At 36.9% G+C, this 13,871-nt stretch overlaps 1 protein-coding gene across 6 annotated transcripts in view; it reads left to right on the forward strand.

Moving 5' to 3' along the window:
* ESCO1 (establishment of sister chromatid cohesion N-acetyltransferase 1) overlaps positions 1–13,871 on the forward strand; it is a 32,966-nt gene that overhangs the window by 17,406 nt on the left and 1,689 nt on the right. For 3 of the 6 annotated variants that reach the window (XM_054189430.1, XM_054189432.1, XM_054189431.1), the window contains 4 exons: positions 1,681–1,812; positions 9,187–9,276; positions 11,704–11,847; positions 12,742–12,929. In XM_054189430.1, coding sequence (XP_054045405.1) covers positions 1,681–1,812; positions 9,187–9,276; positions 11,704–11,847; positions 12,742–12,929 — 554 coding nt within the window. Of the gene's footprint in view, positions 1–1,680; positions 1,813–8,472; positions 8,596–9,186; positions 9,277–11,703; positions 11,848–12,144; positions 12,334–12,741; positions 12,930–13,871 lie in introns of those variants that run through there. The other 3 variants (XR_008464624.1, XR_008464626.1, XR_008464625.1) reach the window with 3 other exon arrangements.

Raw genomic sequence — 13,871 nt, forward strand, 5'->3', positions numbered from 1 at the left:
TTCTCTATACGGCAGGAATGTATAAATTAACGTTCAGTTAAAGCAATAGCTTCTCAGATTCAGCTGCTTTCTTTTCGCTGAGTTCCACATATGTGCTCTTAAAGAAAAGTTTAACTCTGAGTTTGTCTGGACAGTTGTACCTTTAGTCTCTTCTTGGAAAGAAACTGATACCTACATTTTAGATTTCACTAATAACTGCTTGAAATAAATTGTTGTTGTGTGGTGAACTGGGCTGTCATCTAGCTCTTAGACATACCTAAACATATCTTCGAAGATGGAAGGAGTAAGAAATGATTCGTAAACACTTTCACTGTGTTGCAAAATGCTTTCTTCTGTAAAGTAGGCTTTTTTACTATGAATATTTTTAGCTCTCAGAAAAAAACATTTAAGTTCAGGTGATCTGTTTTCTTGCAAATTATGCACTTTCAATCTGTGCACATAGATCAATTTCCTTTTAAAAAACACCCTCAAGTCATCTTTTGCTTATACAGTATCCTATTTTAGAGTATAAAATAACTTTTTGTTTCTCTATTATTTGTGATATATGTTGAAATAGATTAAAAGTGACATGTATTGCTGCTTATATAAACTCAATTTCCAAATGTAGTTAAAGAAAAATATAATGTATTTGAGCATTAAGCTATAACTTTAAATGTGCTTTTTTGGCTAGAGACTTCAGTCTAACTGGTATTCTTTTGCTCTTTGCAAAAGGCACTCCCTGCACCTGACATTTCAGTCTTTATTAGGCACTGACTTCTTAATCTGAGCATACTTGGAAGTTATTATGCTGTTTTAATGAATAAATAGCAAAGCAATAGGCACTGAGTAGTGCCCTTAATTTCGTAATGGTTGGTTATAGAGTAGGAGGATAACCTAAAGGGTCATGAGCAAAATGGTATGATTTTCCATTTGTAGCTGCTATCCAGTGTCTGAAAAATGAAATTTATGAACTCTGTGCAATTAAGATAGCATGTCAAACATCATACTTAGCTGTTTCCAGTTAGTAGTTTAGACTTAAGTCCTGAGAGTATATTAAATGAGGCTTTTAATCAATGAAGAGAGGGATAAAAAAACATAATGCTATTTGATTGCTTTGAAATATTTGGTTTTCATAAAACCCTAAAAGGTAGTGATCAGCTGTTGCAGACCTATTGCTGCTCTTAATGATTATTTCTGTAACTTTTGTTTTTTATAATATCCTTCTGAACATTCAGAAAATGAATCACCTTTGGCCCACCTCAAAGCAACTCGCAACCAAAAGAGAGGCAGCAGCAGAACTGCAGGGAAAACCAAATAGTGTGGGGCTGGATGTGGGAATTTTCTTTGTGGAAGTTGTTTATGTTTACTGCAAATAGGGTAACAAAGGATTAATTCTCTGTATTTCATAAAATAAGTCATCTATTCAGAACTAATGGAGGTGGAGCTAATTTTAATTTTAGGTAGAGTTTACTCTGCGATTGATGCCTGTGCCTTTTGGGTCTGTGTGGGTTTTTGAAAGATGGAATTCTAAATTCTGTACTTGTTCTTTCTCCTGGTTCACTCCATTTTAGCCTCTGTGTTGAGTTTCCAGAAGGGAAGTTATAAAAGACATGTCTGGTTAGTTCTGTTAAACTGTATTTACTGTGCTTGCAATTGACAAATACCTTTCTTTTTTTGTTTCTTTTTTTTTTTTTTTAATAGGATGCAGGACAGAAGAGATTCGGTGCTATTTCCTGTAATATTTGTGGAATGCTTTACACTGCATCAAATCCAGAGGATGAAACACAACATCTGCTATTTCATAACCAGTTCATAAGTGCTGTCAAATATGTGGTAAGAAAACCTTATCTTTGTAAAGACAGAAGCATTATCTTCTATTTGCTGTGTGCTACTTACAACTCGCATTACATTACGTTGTGTTTTAATAGCTTAGTACCACAGTAGGCCAGAAATAATCTACTTTGGGAAATAAATGTTCTTAAGAGCCATGGTAGACAGGTTATATGTAAGGTATAAAAATACTTAGTAGGATAGTGGTGTTTCATTGCCATTGTGTTCTTTCTGTTACAATTCCCTAATCCTGGGGGGTTGAGGGTGGTGATAGGAAAACAAAGGAACGTAACTGTTCTGAAAGCGCTAAATAGAGGTTTCAGTACAACTGGTGTTTGCAATGGTTGGCTTAATAGTCAGACAAAGAGCTGAAGATACTGTTTTTCTAATTGTGTAATCTTAGATGACTTCCAAATTACTTTTTCTTAATTATGTGTAATTTGAAGTGAGACTGCCTAGGAATCCAGCTGATACAACTTTATAGTATATTGAAACTTTACCGCATTTATAGCGTGATTGTAATCTTTAAGCATAAAGTCCAAAGTATTATTGCATAACTTCATTATATGTGCTGTATCTGAGTATATCTCTTATATTAAAGCTCAGATTTGAAAAATTTTGTACAATTTAGAGTACATTGTAAAATCAGCTACTTCACACTAGCTGATATTACAAGAATTATAGGAAATACCTGTTCACATGTCTGAAATCCAGAGCAGAATCCACAAAGTCTATTTTCTTTATCACACATGTTACCTTCAGTACTCTACACTCGAGTAGATAAGACCTCCAGGATAACTGAACTGAGGCCACCAATTCATTTCATGTAGGTACCAAATGACTGTTGGGCTACTCTGAAATCTCAAGCTCAATTTTATCCCGCTGTTTACAAATATAGAGATGTATCTTCATAGCTAAAGTGTTTGAAACTATCTGGTAAATAGTTCTGGTATTTGTTCTGTTCTTTGTTAGTTTTGCTGAAAAATCCAGACACTTTGAAAGATCTCTTGTGATACACATTAGCTACGTTGTGGGGGTGAGACTGGGTAGAAAGTATGATGGAATGCAATACGCTATAATGGCAGCATGTAATACGTTTCCTCATTTTATTCCTGTTTGTTGTCCCTCACCACCCCCGCCAAGTACTTTCAGATCTTGAATGTTTCCAAAGATGTAAATATAATTTACAGAAGATGGTGTTAGTTCTTTGGGACAGAAGCTGGCAAATGAGTTCAATAGTTACTTAAAGCTGCTATGTTCATGTAGGTAGGAAGCTGCACTGAAGTTTGAATATTTCGGAAGTTGAAAGAGCTGAAATTTATCGCTTGTATGCATGTTCTATCACTGAAATCTTTTAAGACTCTAGTTGTGTTTTGTGACATCACAGATGGCTATAGAGCGATGATTTAGGTGCTTATTCTAGAACAGAAACTTGTAGAGTGAGAGGTGAAGGAAGGAGTCTTATGAGTCTTCAAATTCCCCTCTGATTTTTTTTTTTCTTGTAACAATTTGATTGACACTGTTTTCTGCATGGATAAGTAACTTTTGCCATGTTAAATAGATAAGTCTTTAACTAACACTAGTCATTTGACCCATAGTCAGTGGTTCTTGGTTGATTGTATTGTGGTAACGTCTCCATGACAGAAACATCCTCACCTCCTCTTAGAAGATAATTTGAATTTTAGAGATAAGCATTCTTGCCAGTAAATTAGTACATTAAGTCTCCACTTGCTAATTCTTAGTCATCGAGAAATACTAGAAGAATGATTGCTAGTTATCCTAGTTTTACTAGGAAGTTTCTAGTGGGGATTGTTGGGAGGATGGCTCGGAGGTGTGATATGCTTAGTTTCTAGATATTTGTATATAGTTACTGTGTTGAAACTATAACTACTTTCCTTTCCCTGACAGAAAGTGTTAACTGGACAGTAGTATCATGGGATTAAAAAAAAATTGTACTAGAGAAAGTCTTGGTAACTTCTTGGTTAGACTTTCTGGTCCAGGAACATCTAGTCTTGGTGACCTTGGTATGTTACTTTATTAGCTCTCCAGATATTCTTTTTTAGGTAGTTAATACATTTGGTATTACTGTTGATTTGGAGACCATTCTGAGGTATCTTAGAAACATTTTTCATTCTGTTGTCATTCATATTCTTCATGCCACATTATGCAGTCCCAGACTGACTTGAGAAGACTTTTTGCATTTTTCCTCCCTTTTGGGGGAAAAACTCTTGTTACAGGGCCTAGTAGTTCTATTGATGATTCATTTCTCAGAATCACAAAAAGAAGGCCTATGTACATTATCGTGCTAGAGCTTCTTGCTGGGAAGTGTGAAAACGGTTAGTGTCTTGCCTGCCTGCATGCAGCTGCTTAGTGGATTTTTTGAAAGTACTCAGTAGCCAGAAGATAGTTTGACTGGAAATAATAAATTATTTACTCTCTTAATCAAAATATAATTTTGTTTGGTTATTTTTAAAGGCCTATCTTGTTTCTTTTAGTAAAAATTTTATTTAGGTGTCTCTAGAAATTTCATGATGCCCCCAGAAGTACGACAGGCTAACAAGGAGATGGTATTGGGATACTTGTTTTGTCATGGATGCCTAGAGATATCCTTATAGAGACAATAAGGAAGTTGTAGGCCTTGTGTGGAGACAGAAGGTTTGGCAAGTTTAATGACATTTTCTAAATTTGGGTACAGAAGATTGGCAAGGAGTGATAGGGTTTTCTGAAGGGTGCTATTTGCTATTAATAGAAGCGTGCAAATTGAATAAGCAGGAAGGTAAGGTGATCAAAGATAGTACTGGAGCAGGAATAGATTGCTGTGGGAGATGTCCCCTACTGCAGACAAATGTGGGAATCTGTCTCACAGTCCTTCTGGTTTCAGACATCTGAAAGTCTTCAGAAAAAATATGCCATTCTAGCATGTGCATGCATTAAGTGATGACACACATCAAGTGTTAACTCCAGTGGGATAACTTTGTGGGACGGATACGTGGTTCAGTTTTATAAAGTCCTCTAGCTGTGATACCTCACAATGTCAATTGTGTATCCTCTCTGTGATACCACATAGTATCAACTTAGTATTTCTGCAAAATTTTAAGAGCAAGACATTATTTTTAATGATGTTTTTAAGTTGCAAAGCCAAAAACTTAAGTTAGGAAATGCCTGTGGATTCAGGTGCCTGATGTGAATGCAGTTAATGTATTATTATTTCAAGCTCACCCTCTTAGTTAAGAATATCTTGAGCTGACGACAATAGAAAAAGCTGTTATTTGAGCTAATGTCCAATCTGGTAAATTTTCAGTATCTATTCTGCTGTAACCGCACCCAAACCCATCTGTTGAGGTTCTTATGATTTTCAGATATTAAAAAAAGGCAACATTTGACTTTTGGGACCTAAGACAATGGTGAACTTTGTCATCTTAGAAAGTTTTCATGCTTGTCTTGATTTGCATTAATTCCAAAAGTGATACATCTGTACAATATAAAACTTAGTAATACTGCAGATAAAGTTCTAACCTATCTTCTGTGAGAATCTTAGTTTTAGCAGGGGGTAGTATTTAATAGTTACATCCAAGGATCTTAATGTGTTCTACAGTCAAAACCTCATTCTCCATGTTAAGGTCATAGGACAGGGAGGCAGAATATCTGTAATTTGATGAAGGAGTCAGGAAGAAGAATGAAGTAGACCTATTTCTCTGCTACAAATTTTCAAGGTTCAAAGTGCACGAAATTTTATGCTAAACTTAATTATTAGGAGAAAATTTCATAAACGCTTTTCTTAGCAAAGACTGAGAGTTATACAGGATTAACCACATTTCTCTCACTACCTCAATATTTTTGAGGAAAAAATGGTATAAGAAAAAAACCACCACCAATTTTCATTTATTTGAATTCACTTGAGAAATACGGAGTACAGACAAATCAGAACTGACATATACAGATACCAGGTTTGCTGTCCCGTTTCATTCCCTTATGTAAGAATTTTAAAATATGAGGAAATGCATGGGAAGCAGCCTGTTGTGTCTTCTAACTTATTGCTTTTAAAGACAAATCTACATCAGAGATTATTTTAAACTATAAGCAGAACATAGTTCATGTGAAATTGAGCCCTGAAGATTTCAGTTAATGTACTATTAATGTTGGAGCCATCTTTGCAACTATGTTCTATGTTATTCATTATATACTTATTTAATATCCAGTGAAAGCAATGCACTACACAGTGTAGCGGTAATTACTGTCTGCACTATTTCGTGATGTGGCAGCTATTGCTTGTCTCTATTGCCCTTTTTTGGATTATTTCTTTCTTTTGGAATTCTGTTGCTATTGCACCTTAATAAACAAGCAGAAGCAATCTTCAGTCTTGTTTCACTTGGGAGGAGAAGTTAGATTAGAAAAGAGTTACCTGTGCGTTGCAGAGTTGCCTTATGTTCTCAAATGCTTACAAATACTTGTAGGATAAATAGCTGTAGCATGGAAGGGAGGAGGGTATTGCAACAGTTATTACAAACCAACGGGGCTCTGTACAGCCCCAGTCTGCCCAGCTGTGGTGGTTAGGCTGTATGTGCCTTGCTGCTGCTGGCTGTAGGTAGTCTGTTGTTGATCATGGACTTCCAGTATCAGGGAGGAGTGGTACAATCATGTTCTTTTACTCCAGGCCTTGCAGAACATGTATCCCGGTGGAAACAATAGCTTTCCTTTTGACGACTTTGGTCATCACAAGCAACATATGTCAATGCTTGGGCATCTGATTCAACAGTAAATAAGTCTTAATGCCCTAAAGTAATGTAAATTAAAAGGAAGGGAAAAGCAATTTTTGCAGTAGAATATTATAAGGTATATTGCAGGCATAATGCTTTTGTTTCTTACTACAGCAAGGTTTTCTTGCCATCTGCCTGAGTGAAGGAGTCCTACTTTAGTTCTCAGTGATTGAAATATCTTGCAGGCTGTTGTATTTTGTTTTAACGGTGTTTAAATAGTGGGGTTTTGGTTTTTTTAAAAACAAAACAAAACCCAAAACAACAAAACGGTAATAGGTGTGTTAGGGGAGATCATCTTCAGACCACATGCAAGATACTGGTACTAAAGCATATTTTGTGTATTGTAGGTATCTAATACGACCAGTCCCAGCTGAAGATATATCCCATTTTCCATAACAGCTTTAGTGTTAAAATGTGACAGAGCTGTGATCAGTCATGTGCATTACTTCCATTTGCGTGGTTTATAGGAAGCACAGTTCATTCCCTACTAAGGCTGAACAATAAAGACGCAGATACTTATGTGAAATGTTAGTTTTTCTTTTTGAAATTCTCCAAGCTGCATCAGTAACAAAGGAATAAGACTTTAAAATGTCTTCACTAAAAATCTTGGTTGAGCTTAGGGTTTGCAGAAACTTCTTGGAAAGCTTAATCTAAAAGACACATTTCGGAATAAATTCCAAAATACTTCAATTTAGAAACTACCCCTCCTGATCAGTCCCTGAATTATACCAATCACTTAAGAAAATAAACAGCTGGACAATTATGAAAATAATGAGTTCTAAGTATTAGAGAGTCAATTATTGTATTTTTATAGAACTATTTTTAGACTTCTGCAAATACACTGTTGCTTAAAAGCGTAACAGTAGTATGATGTTCAGAAATGTTTTCTTCCATCGTATTTCATTTTGTTGGAAATACCTGGCTATAGTGTTAACAGGATAGCTTAACTAAAAATTTAGGGCTGAATTTTCTGTGTTAGGCCTGCAACCTAAAATTTAGAGTTTAGTGTTCTGCCTTGGGCCTGCAACATTCTGGATGCTATAATGGTAGGTTTGTCAAGCACATTGCATTTACCTTCTGGGTGATGGTCACAGTTGGTTTAAACTAGGCTTCAGAAAGCTTTTGCAGGGCAAACAGGTAGCCAAAAGGCAGCAAAAGACAAAAAATTGAGAGAGGATGGCATTTGAGGTTGTAGAGTAGTAATCCTTGCCTGAATCTTTTGACACCTTTTCTAACAGTCTCAAAAAAGCACGTCACAATCCCACAAATTGTTCTTCTCTGCTTACCTGAATATTGGGACACTGTTTACTCCCCTTTGTCTTCAGACCATAATGTGTATAAATTCAAATAGGATCTTCATTTGTGTTGGTATTTAATGCAACTACTACTGAGAAGGAAAGCAGGCAGGATTAAAATGGTGTCTGTGGTGCGACCATTGCCATGCTGGGTGCTAAACTTACACTTAAATAGTTCCAGGGCTTCCAGCAAGTAGATAAATTTCTAAAATTATTCTCATCATGTCTTGTTTGGGGTAGGGGAGTAAAATCAGCATGATTAAAATGAGATACAGACCGAGTATTATTATAACACTTAAGTTTGTCACTTTTTGTGGTAGTATATATGGCATTCATTCAGTGCCAAATTCCATTGTTTGGTCTTTAGTTGAACATTATTTTATGGGAAGGTACAGATTTCAATGAGAATTATTCCATCAATATTGTTTCTTCAAAGGCTTTTTTATTTAAAGTTGCTTTGAGTAAGACTTGTAGATCAGCCTTTTTAGTGGCTGAATTTACTTCTGCATTCAGTATTTTTAGGTCCCATCAAAGCAACTTGAGTTCTAATATCTACCAGTCCCATCTTACTAGATTTAAGTGGCTTTTTTGTTTTGTTTTTTTCCATGCAGGTACTGCTCATTATTCACCACGAGTGTGGATCTGAAGAAGAGTTAATTACCTCTATTTTTTTGAGTATGTTTATACTTCAGATACACACAACGTAGCCTCCTTCCCCATTAGATTCTTAGAAGGTAGTTATAAAATTTTTTCTAGTATCCTTCTTGTGGCTTTAACAGTTATGATCAGTAACAAACTATTCCTTACATTTTGGGCAACTGCATGCCAATCAGTTCACTTAGAACCTCCTGGAGGTCTTTCGCATGCCAAACTTTAAAACTGAGTGTGTATTTGTGGAGGTAACTATGTTAAAAAGAAATCTTTTATTAAAACTTAGGGTTTTTCCCATTCACTGGACTTCGGAAAATGAGTATTACATAGGTTTGGAAATCAGTTATGTGAGCTGAGTTTGCTACTTCTGTTTTAAAATTCAGTTTGCACTGCAGTCCTGGGGGAAAAAAAATCTAGTTGGGAAATTATAAGACACTTTCACAAATTGTTTCTAGATATAGTTAGGCTATTGTATAAATTATTGTATAAATAAGATCATATTATATCTGTTGTGCTCATTTTAAAAAGCTAGCTGAAGTTTCCTTCTCTAGCAAAGCAACTGCTAAATAGTGTGAAGTCTCTGCATAAACTCAGTGTCTAGACCAATAATACACAATTTCTGTTTGTAAAAGTACATCTCATGTATGGTTTAGATAAGTGTTTGTTTTATTTAGGGCTGGAAAAAGGAGAGAATTTTGGCTGAATATCCTGATGGAAAGATAATAATGGTTCTTCCTGATGACCCCAAGTATGCACTTAAAAAGGTATGGTGAAAAGGATGGGACTTGTATATCTTGCTTTCATGTAAGTGATGACAATGTTCATAGTAAAGTTTGTATAATTAACGTGTGAGCAGCTGAAGTTGGACTTAAAACTGCAGTGGTTCTGTAGCTTTTTCCACAAACATGTTGGACATCCCACGCTTGTGCACTGCTGCTCTCTCCACAGAGAGGATGGGTCTGAGCAGGAGTGGAAGGTGGGGGTGGGGACAGCATCAACCAACTGATTTTTATTTATTTATTTATTTTTCTAATATACTTGTTGAATGTCTGCCAGATATTTTAGGTAATATAAACTTCCTGTTATATTTAAACAAACTGAAATGTATTGATTTTATTATACAGCATGAATGTGGCACCATTCTCTAAAAGATTTTTGGATCAAATCAGATTTAGGTGGAAAGTGGCCTCAAAAGTCATCTAGTCCATTCCAAAGTCCAAAGCAGGATCAGCTCTGGTTACGATGCATCTGACAGCTTTCTAAAACTTCTACCACTGGAGGTTTTGCTGACCTCTTTAGACTCTGTTATGGTGCTTTGTTATCCGTAACGTTAGGAAATTTTCCCTAAATGTCCAACAGAATCTCCATACTGCAATTTAAGCTCATTAGTGCTAATCATGCTGCCATAGCTGTAGAAAACATCCTTTTTTTCCCTCTTTGCAACAGCTTTTTTGTGCCTGAACAAGCTCTGATTGTTTAAAGAGATTGACAGGATGTGCTGGTTTTTAGTTTATACTCCGAAATAATGTTTTATAGAGCTCTGATCATTGTCATACTCTGCTCTAGATGATTTCCATTTGTGCCATGTCTCATGTCTCTCTTGAAACTCTTATCTAAAGCTGGGCACGGTACACTAGTGGAGACTTAGAGCAGCAGGGTACTCTGGTGTCTTGCTGGCTAGCCTGTGTTCATACATCTTAATATGTCATTACATTTGTTTTTTCAGTAGCATGACATTGATTCTGTTTCGCTGGGGATTTGCTGTGACTAACAGGTGCTTTTTTACAGTGCCACCATCACAGGATCACAGAATAGTTGAGGCTGGAAGGGACCTTTGCAGGCTGAATTGATGCCCAGGAGAGTTTTTTCTGATGGCATGACTGTAGTGGGTTTTCTTTAGACTAACATAGACTTTTTTAAGTTATTGAATTGACAAGAAACTACAAATTTCCTTTTTACAGTATTTATTAAGTTTTGTTTCTCTGGTGGTGTTATCTTAATTTTAGTACATTCATTTTTTACTAAAATGGCTGAAGAAAAAATAACTTAAAATGTGCTATTTAAGTAGCTACAGGGCTACTTAAAAAATGGGGCAGAGAAAAGGAAGACTGTAGCAAATGAAGTCATTTAGGATTGAGCTCTCTGTTGTCCTATGCAGAGAATCTACAGATGTCACCACTGTGGATGACTGACTTCAAGAATGCTTACTTAGTGTTTCAAATTGGCTAATTAGACATGTCATTAAGCGTGTCATTAAATACTGGTACCTGAAGGTTAGAGAGTAACTGATACTGTGCCTCTTAAAAGTTATTTTAAAAGCATTTTTTAACACAATTTTCATTCGATCAGTACTAACTTCATATATTCGTAGCATCAGTAATTCTAGTTTTGCTTTCCTAATGTAAGTACAATATGTGTTAAAGAAGTTTATGCTGTTTAATGCACCACATAGGAAAGGCCACCTTATTTCTGTCTGGTTTAGTGGCCAGCCCAGCGCAAACAGTGGCAGAGATGACAGAGGGATGGTGGAGGCTGTTTCAATGGTTGTGCAAGGATTCCCCAGCAAAATCTCAGCTCATGAATAAGCTTTAGTTTACATTCATGCTGGAGTTTATGTGTTTCTTCTAAACTTACTAATATAAAACAAAATTTTATTTTTGGTTTCAGTTACTCTTTGCAAAGCTAATGGAAGAGCAGAAGGCTTGAGGAAAGAGACAACAGTTACTCATTCCTTTACAACAAACGCGTACATTCTCTATCTGCCTTGTCACTGCGCTTGCTGTCATCTGCTCAAAAGCCTTGATGGATTAGATCTTTCAAAACTTGAAAAGTAACAGACAGAAAACCTTCAGCTAAGCTAGTGTAGCTTTTGGCATAGATCTCGCTCACTTCTAGAATATCAGAGTCCACACTTTGATTATCTGCGTTCTCTTTATTAGCCTTTGACTAATTGAAGTTTGGACTTAATGGAAGCTGACTTAGAGGTCCCTACTCTTCCTATTTCCAGCTGGGTATTATTTAAGGAACATTTATGTGGACTGATGTGTTGCAGGTTACTTAGGGAAATCCTTAACTTCTGGAATAACTTTCAGTGTTCTTGATACCTTAGTGCATTTTTGCAAATGTATATATTTATACAAATGTATATTTACATGTGTTTCCCTAAACAGCATTTAAACCTTTTTTGACAGGTTGAAGAAATTAGAGAAATGGTAGACAATGACTTGGGATTTCAGCAAGCGCCGCTTATGTGTTACTCTAGAACTAAAACTCTTCTTTTTATTTCTAACGACAAAAAAGTTATCGGCTGTTTAATTGCAGAACATATCCAGTGGGTAAGTGATTGAATTGGAGAAAGGCAACCCATGTCAGTGCTTAGTGACTCTGTTCTCCAGACATTCTGAAACTATAGAATTACCTGAGAGTTTAAGTCTAAACATTTAGCAAATAACTATTCCATGTATGTCTTCTCCAGAAAGGAGGAGGCTTCTGGTGGTAGACCATTCTGGAATGTAGCTCTTCATTTTTTGTAGACTCCATGCTGAGCCGACACTCGTGTCTGGTGCCATACTTGGCTCAGACCTGCTTGTCTACAGGCGAAGGGTGGCATTTTTCTTTCTCTGCTGTTGTAGCTTGGCACCTCCTGCCTGTTGACAAGCAGATTGAGCTCCCTGCCCGGCAGAAATCCAAGGTGGATGGAGAAGTGGGTTTTGTGTAGGAGCCAGTTGAATCAGTGAGGGGTCAAACAGCTCCACAGCGACCAGCAGAGGGCACAACTTGTGCCGTGGAGAGCAGGACGAGACGTCGCGCTGCCACTTGCAGTACTGAAAACTGATGTCAGAACTTTGTCCCATATTCTGTGGGTTCCCTGGTAAACTGTGGTGTTTTCTACTGTCCCTTGGGAGCAGCAGACAAGAAGCAAAACAATCTTAGTCAAAGTCAGAGAAATTGATGTAAATGCTTTAATACAGGTGGTAGTAAGAATTGGATTACTTGTTGCTGTTATTTTAAATTGGATAAGCTTTAGAGGGTTTTTTGGTTTAATCTTTTATCATCTGCTCCAATTTTGAAACTGTTAAGAGAAATTAAATGTGACACAAATACGCAGTCTTTTTGGTAAGGCATTTTAGCAAGTAAATATGTTTAACTGAAATAAATTACACAAGAATTACTTTGTTAGTCATTAGCGCTGCTTTTATAGTGACAAATATTTTTTACATCACCCGCAGGGCTACAGAGTTATAGAAGAGAAGGTTCCAGAAGTCAGTTCAGAAAATGAAAAAGTCATATTTGAAAGACAGAAAGCGTGGTGCTGTTCCACTTCTCCAGAACCTGCTATTTGTGGGATTAGTCGAATATGGGTATTCAGCATGATGCGTCGAAAGAAGATTGCTTCTCGGATGATAGAGTGTCTCAGGTAATATAAAGTTCTTTCCTTGGTTACGTGTGTTTTAGATGAAACTCAGTCCAAGACATTTATTGCTTTGTGTGTCTCAGGCTTGTATTTTGAAGCTGCTGGTGACACTGGGGACATAGATTTGAGCACAGTTGACAATTTCGGTATTATGTGGGGTTCAATAACTAAGGGCCATTATTCTGAAATAGCTTGTCTTGAACCGAAGTCTTTCTGCCAAGTGCAGTTGTAATGAGTCAGCCTCGCAGACTGCCAATGAGCTTGGGGTAATTCCTCTGAGGTCATTGGGAGTGAAGGAAATGAGACGGTCTTTGGTCAAAGTGTGAGATTACCCAAGTGTTAAGGACCGTGACCTAATCATTGGCTGAACATCCATTCCTTAGAGGTAGAAAGAGGGCAAAGAACAGATGAGTGCACCAAATGATTTGATATAGTCTGGTGGCTTCCAACTGTACTTTTTTTTTTTTTTTCTTTACTGAGGTTCAGTGAGATATGAGATATTTTCAATTTCCTGGAGCTTTAGTAGGTAGCGATGAGTGTATTCAGCTGAACGCTAAGCACTAGGTCCATAAAAGGACTCGAACATCCGCACTACTGTTCAGATAAATGTTAAACATCTTGAATCTCCAGACCTTAGGTTTCTTCCAGTGACATTTCCTAGAAGTTCAAGCGCCCGTTCTGAGTAATGATGTCAAGAACTACCCCGGTCTCACTACTGTCAGGTTTGTGCCAGGCGCCTTGTTGGAGCTTGAGGCACAGCTACTCCTGGGTCTGCCAAGAGTCCTTGCCCTCTTGGGTATTTGGAGAGCCCAGCAAAGCGATTCTGCTCTGCAGAATGCATGTTGTGTGGCTGGTGGAGTAACTAGAAAGTTCTTATTGGATCATGTTCTGTCTGAGCTTTTGACTGTGAAGCTGTATTCAGATAGGCGTGTTAACTTGATGATT

The sequence above is a fragment of the Rissa tridactyla genome, chromosome 2 (assembly GCF_028500815.1).
Source record: "Rissa tridactyla isolate bRisTri1 chromosome 2, bRisTri1.patW.cur.20221130, whole genome shotgun sequence".
Taxonomy (NCBI): domain Eukaryota; kingdom Metazoa; phylum Chordata; class Aves; order Charadriiformes; family Laridae; genus Rissa; species Rissa tridactyla.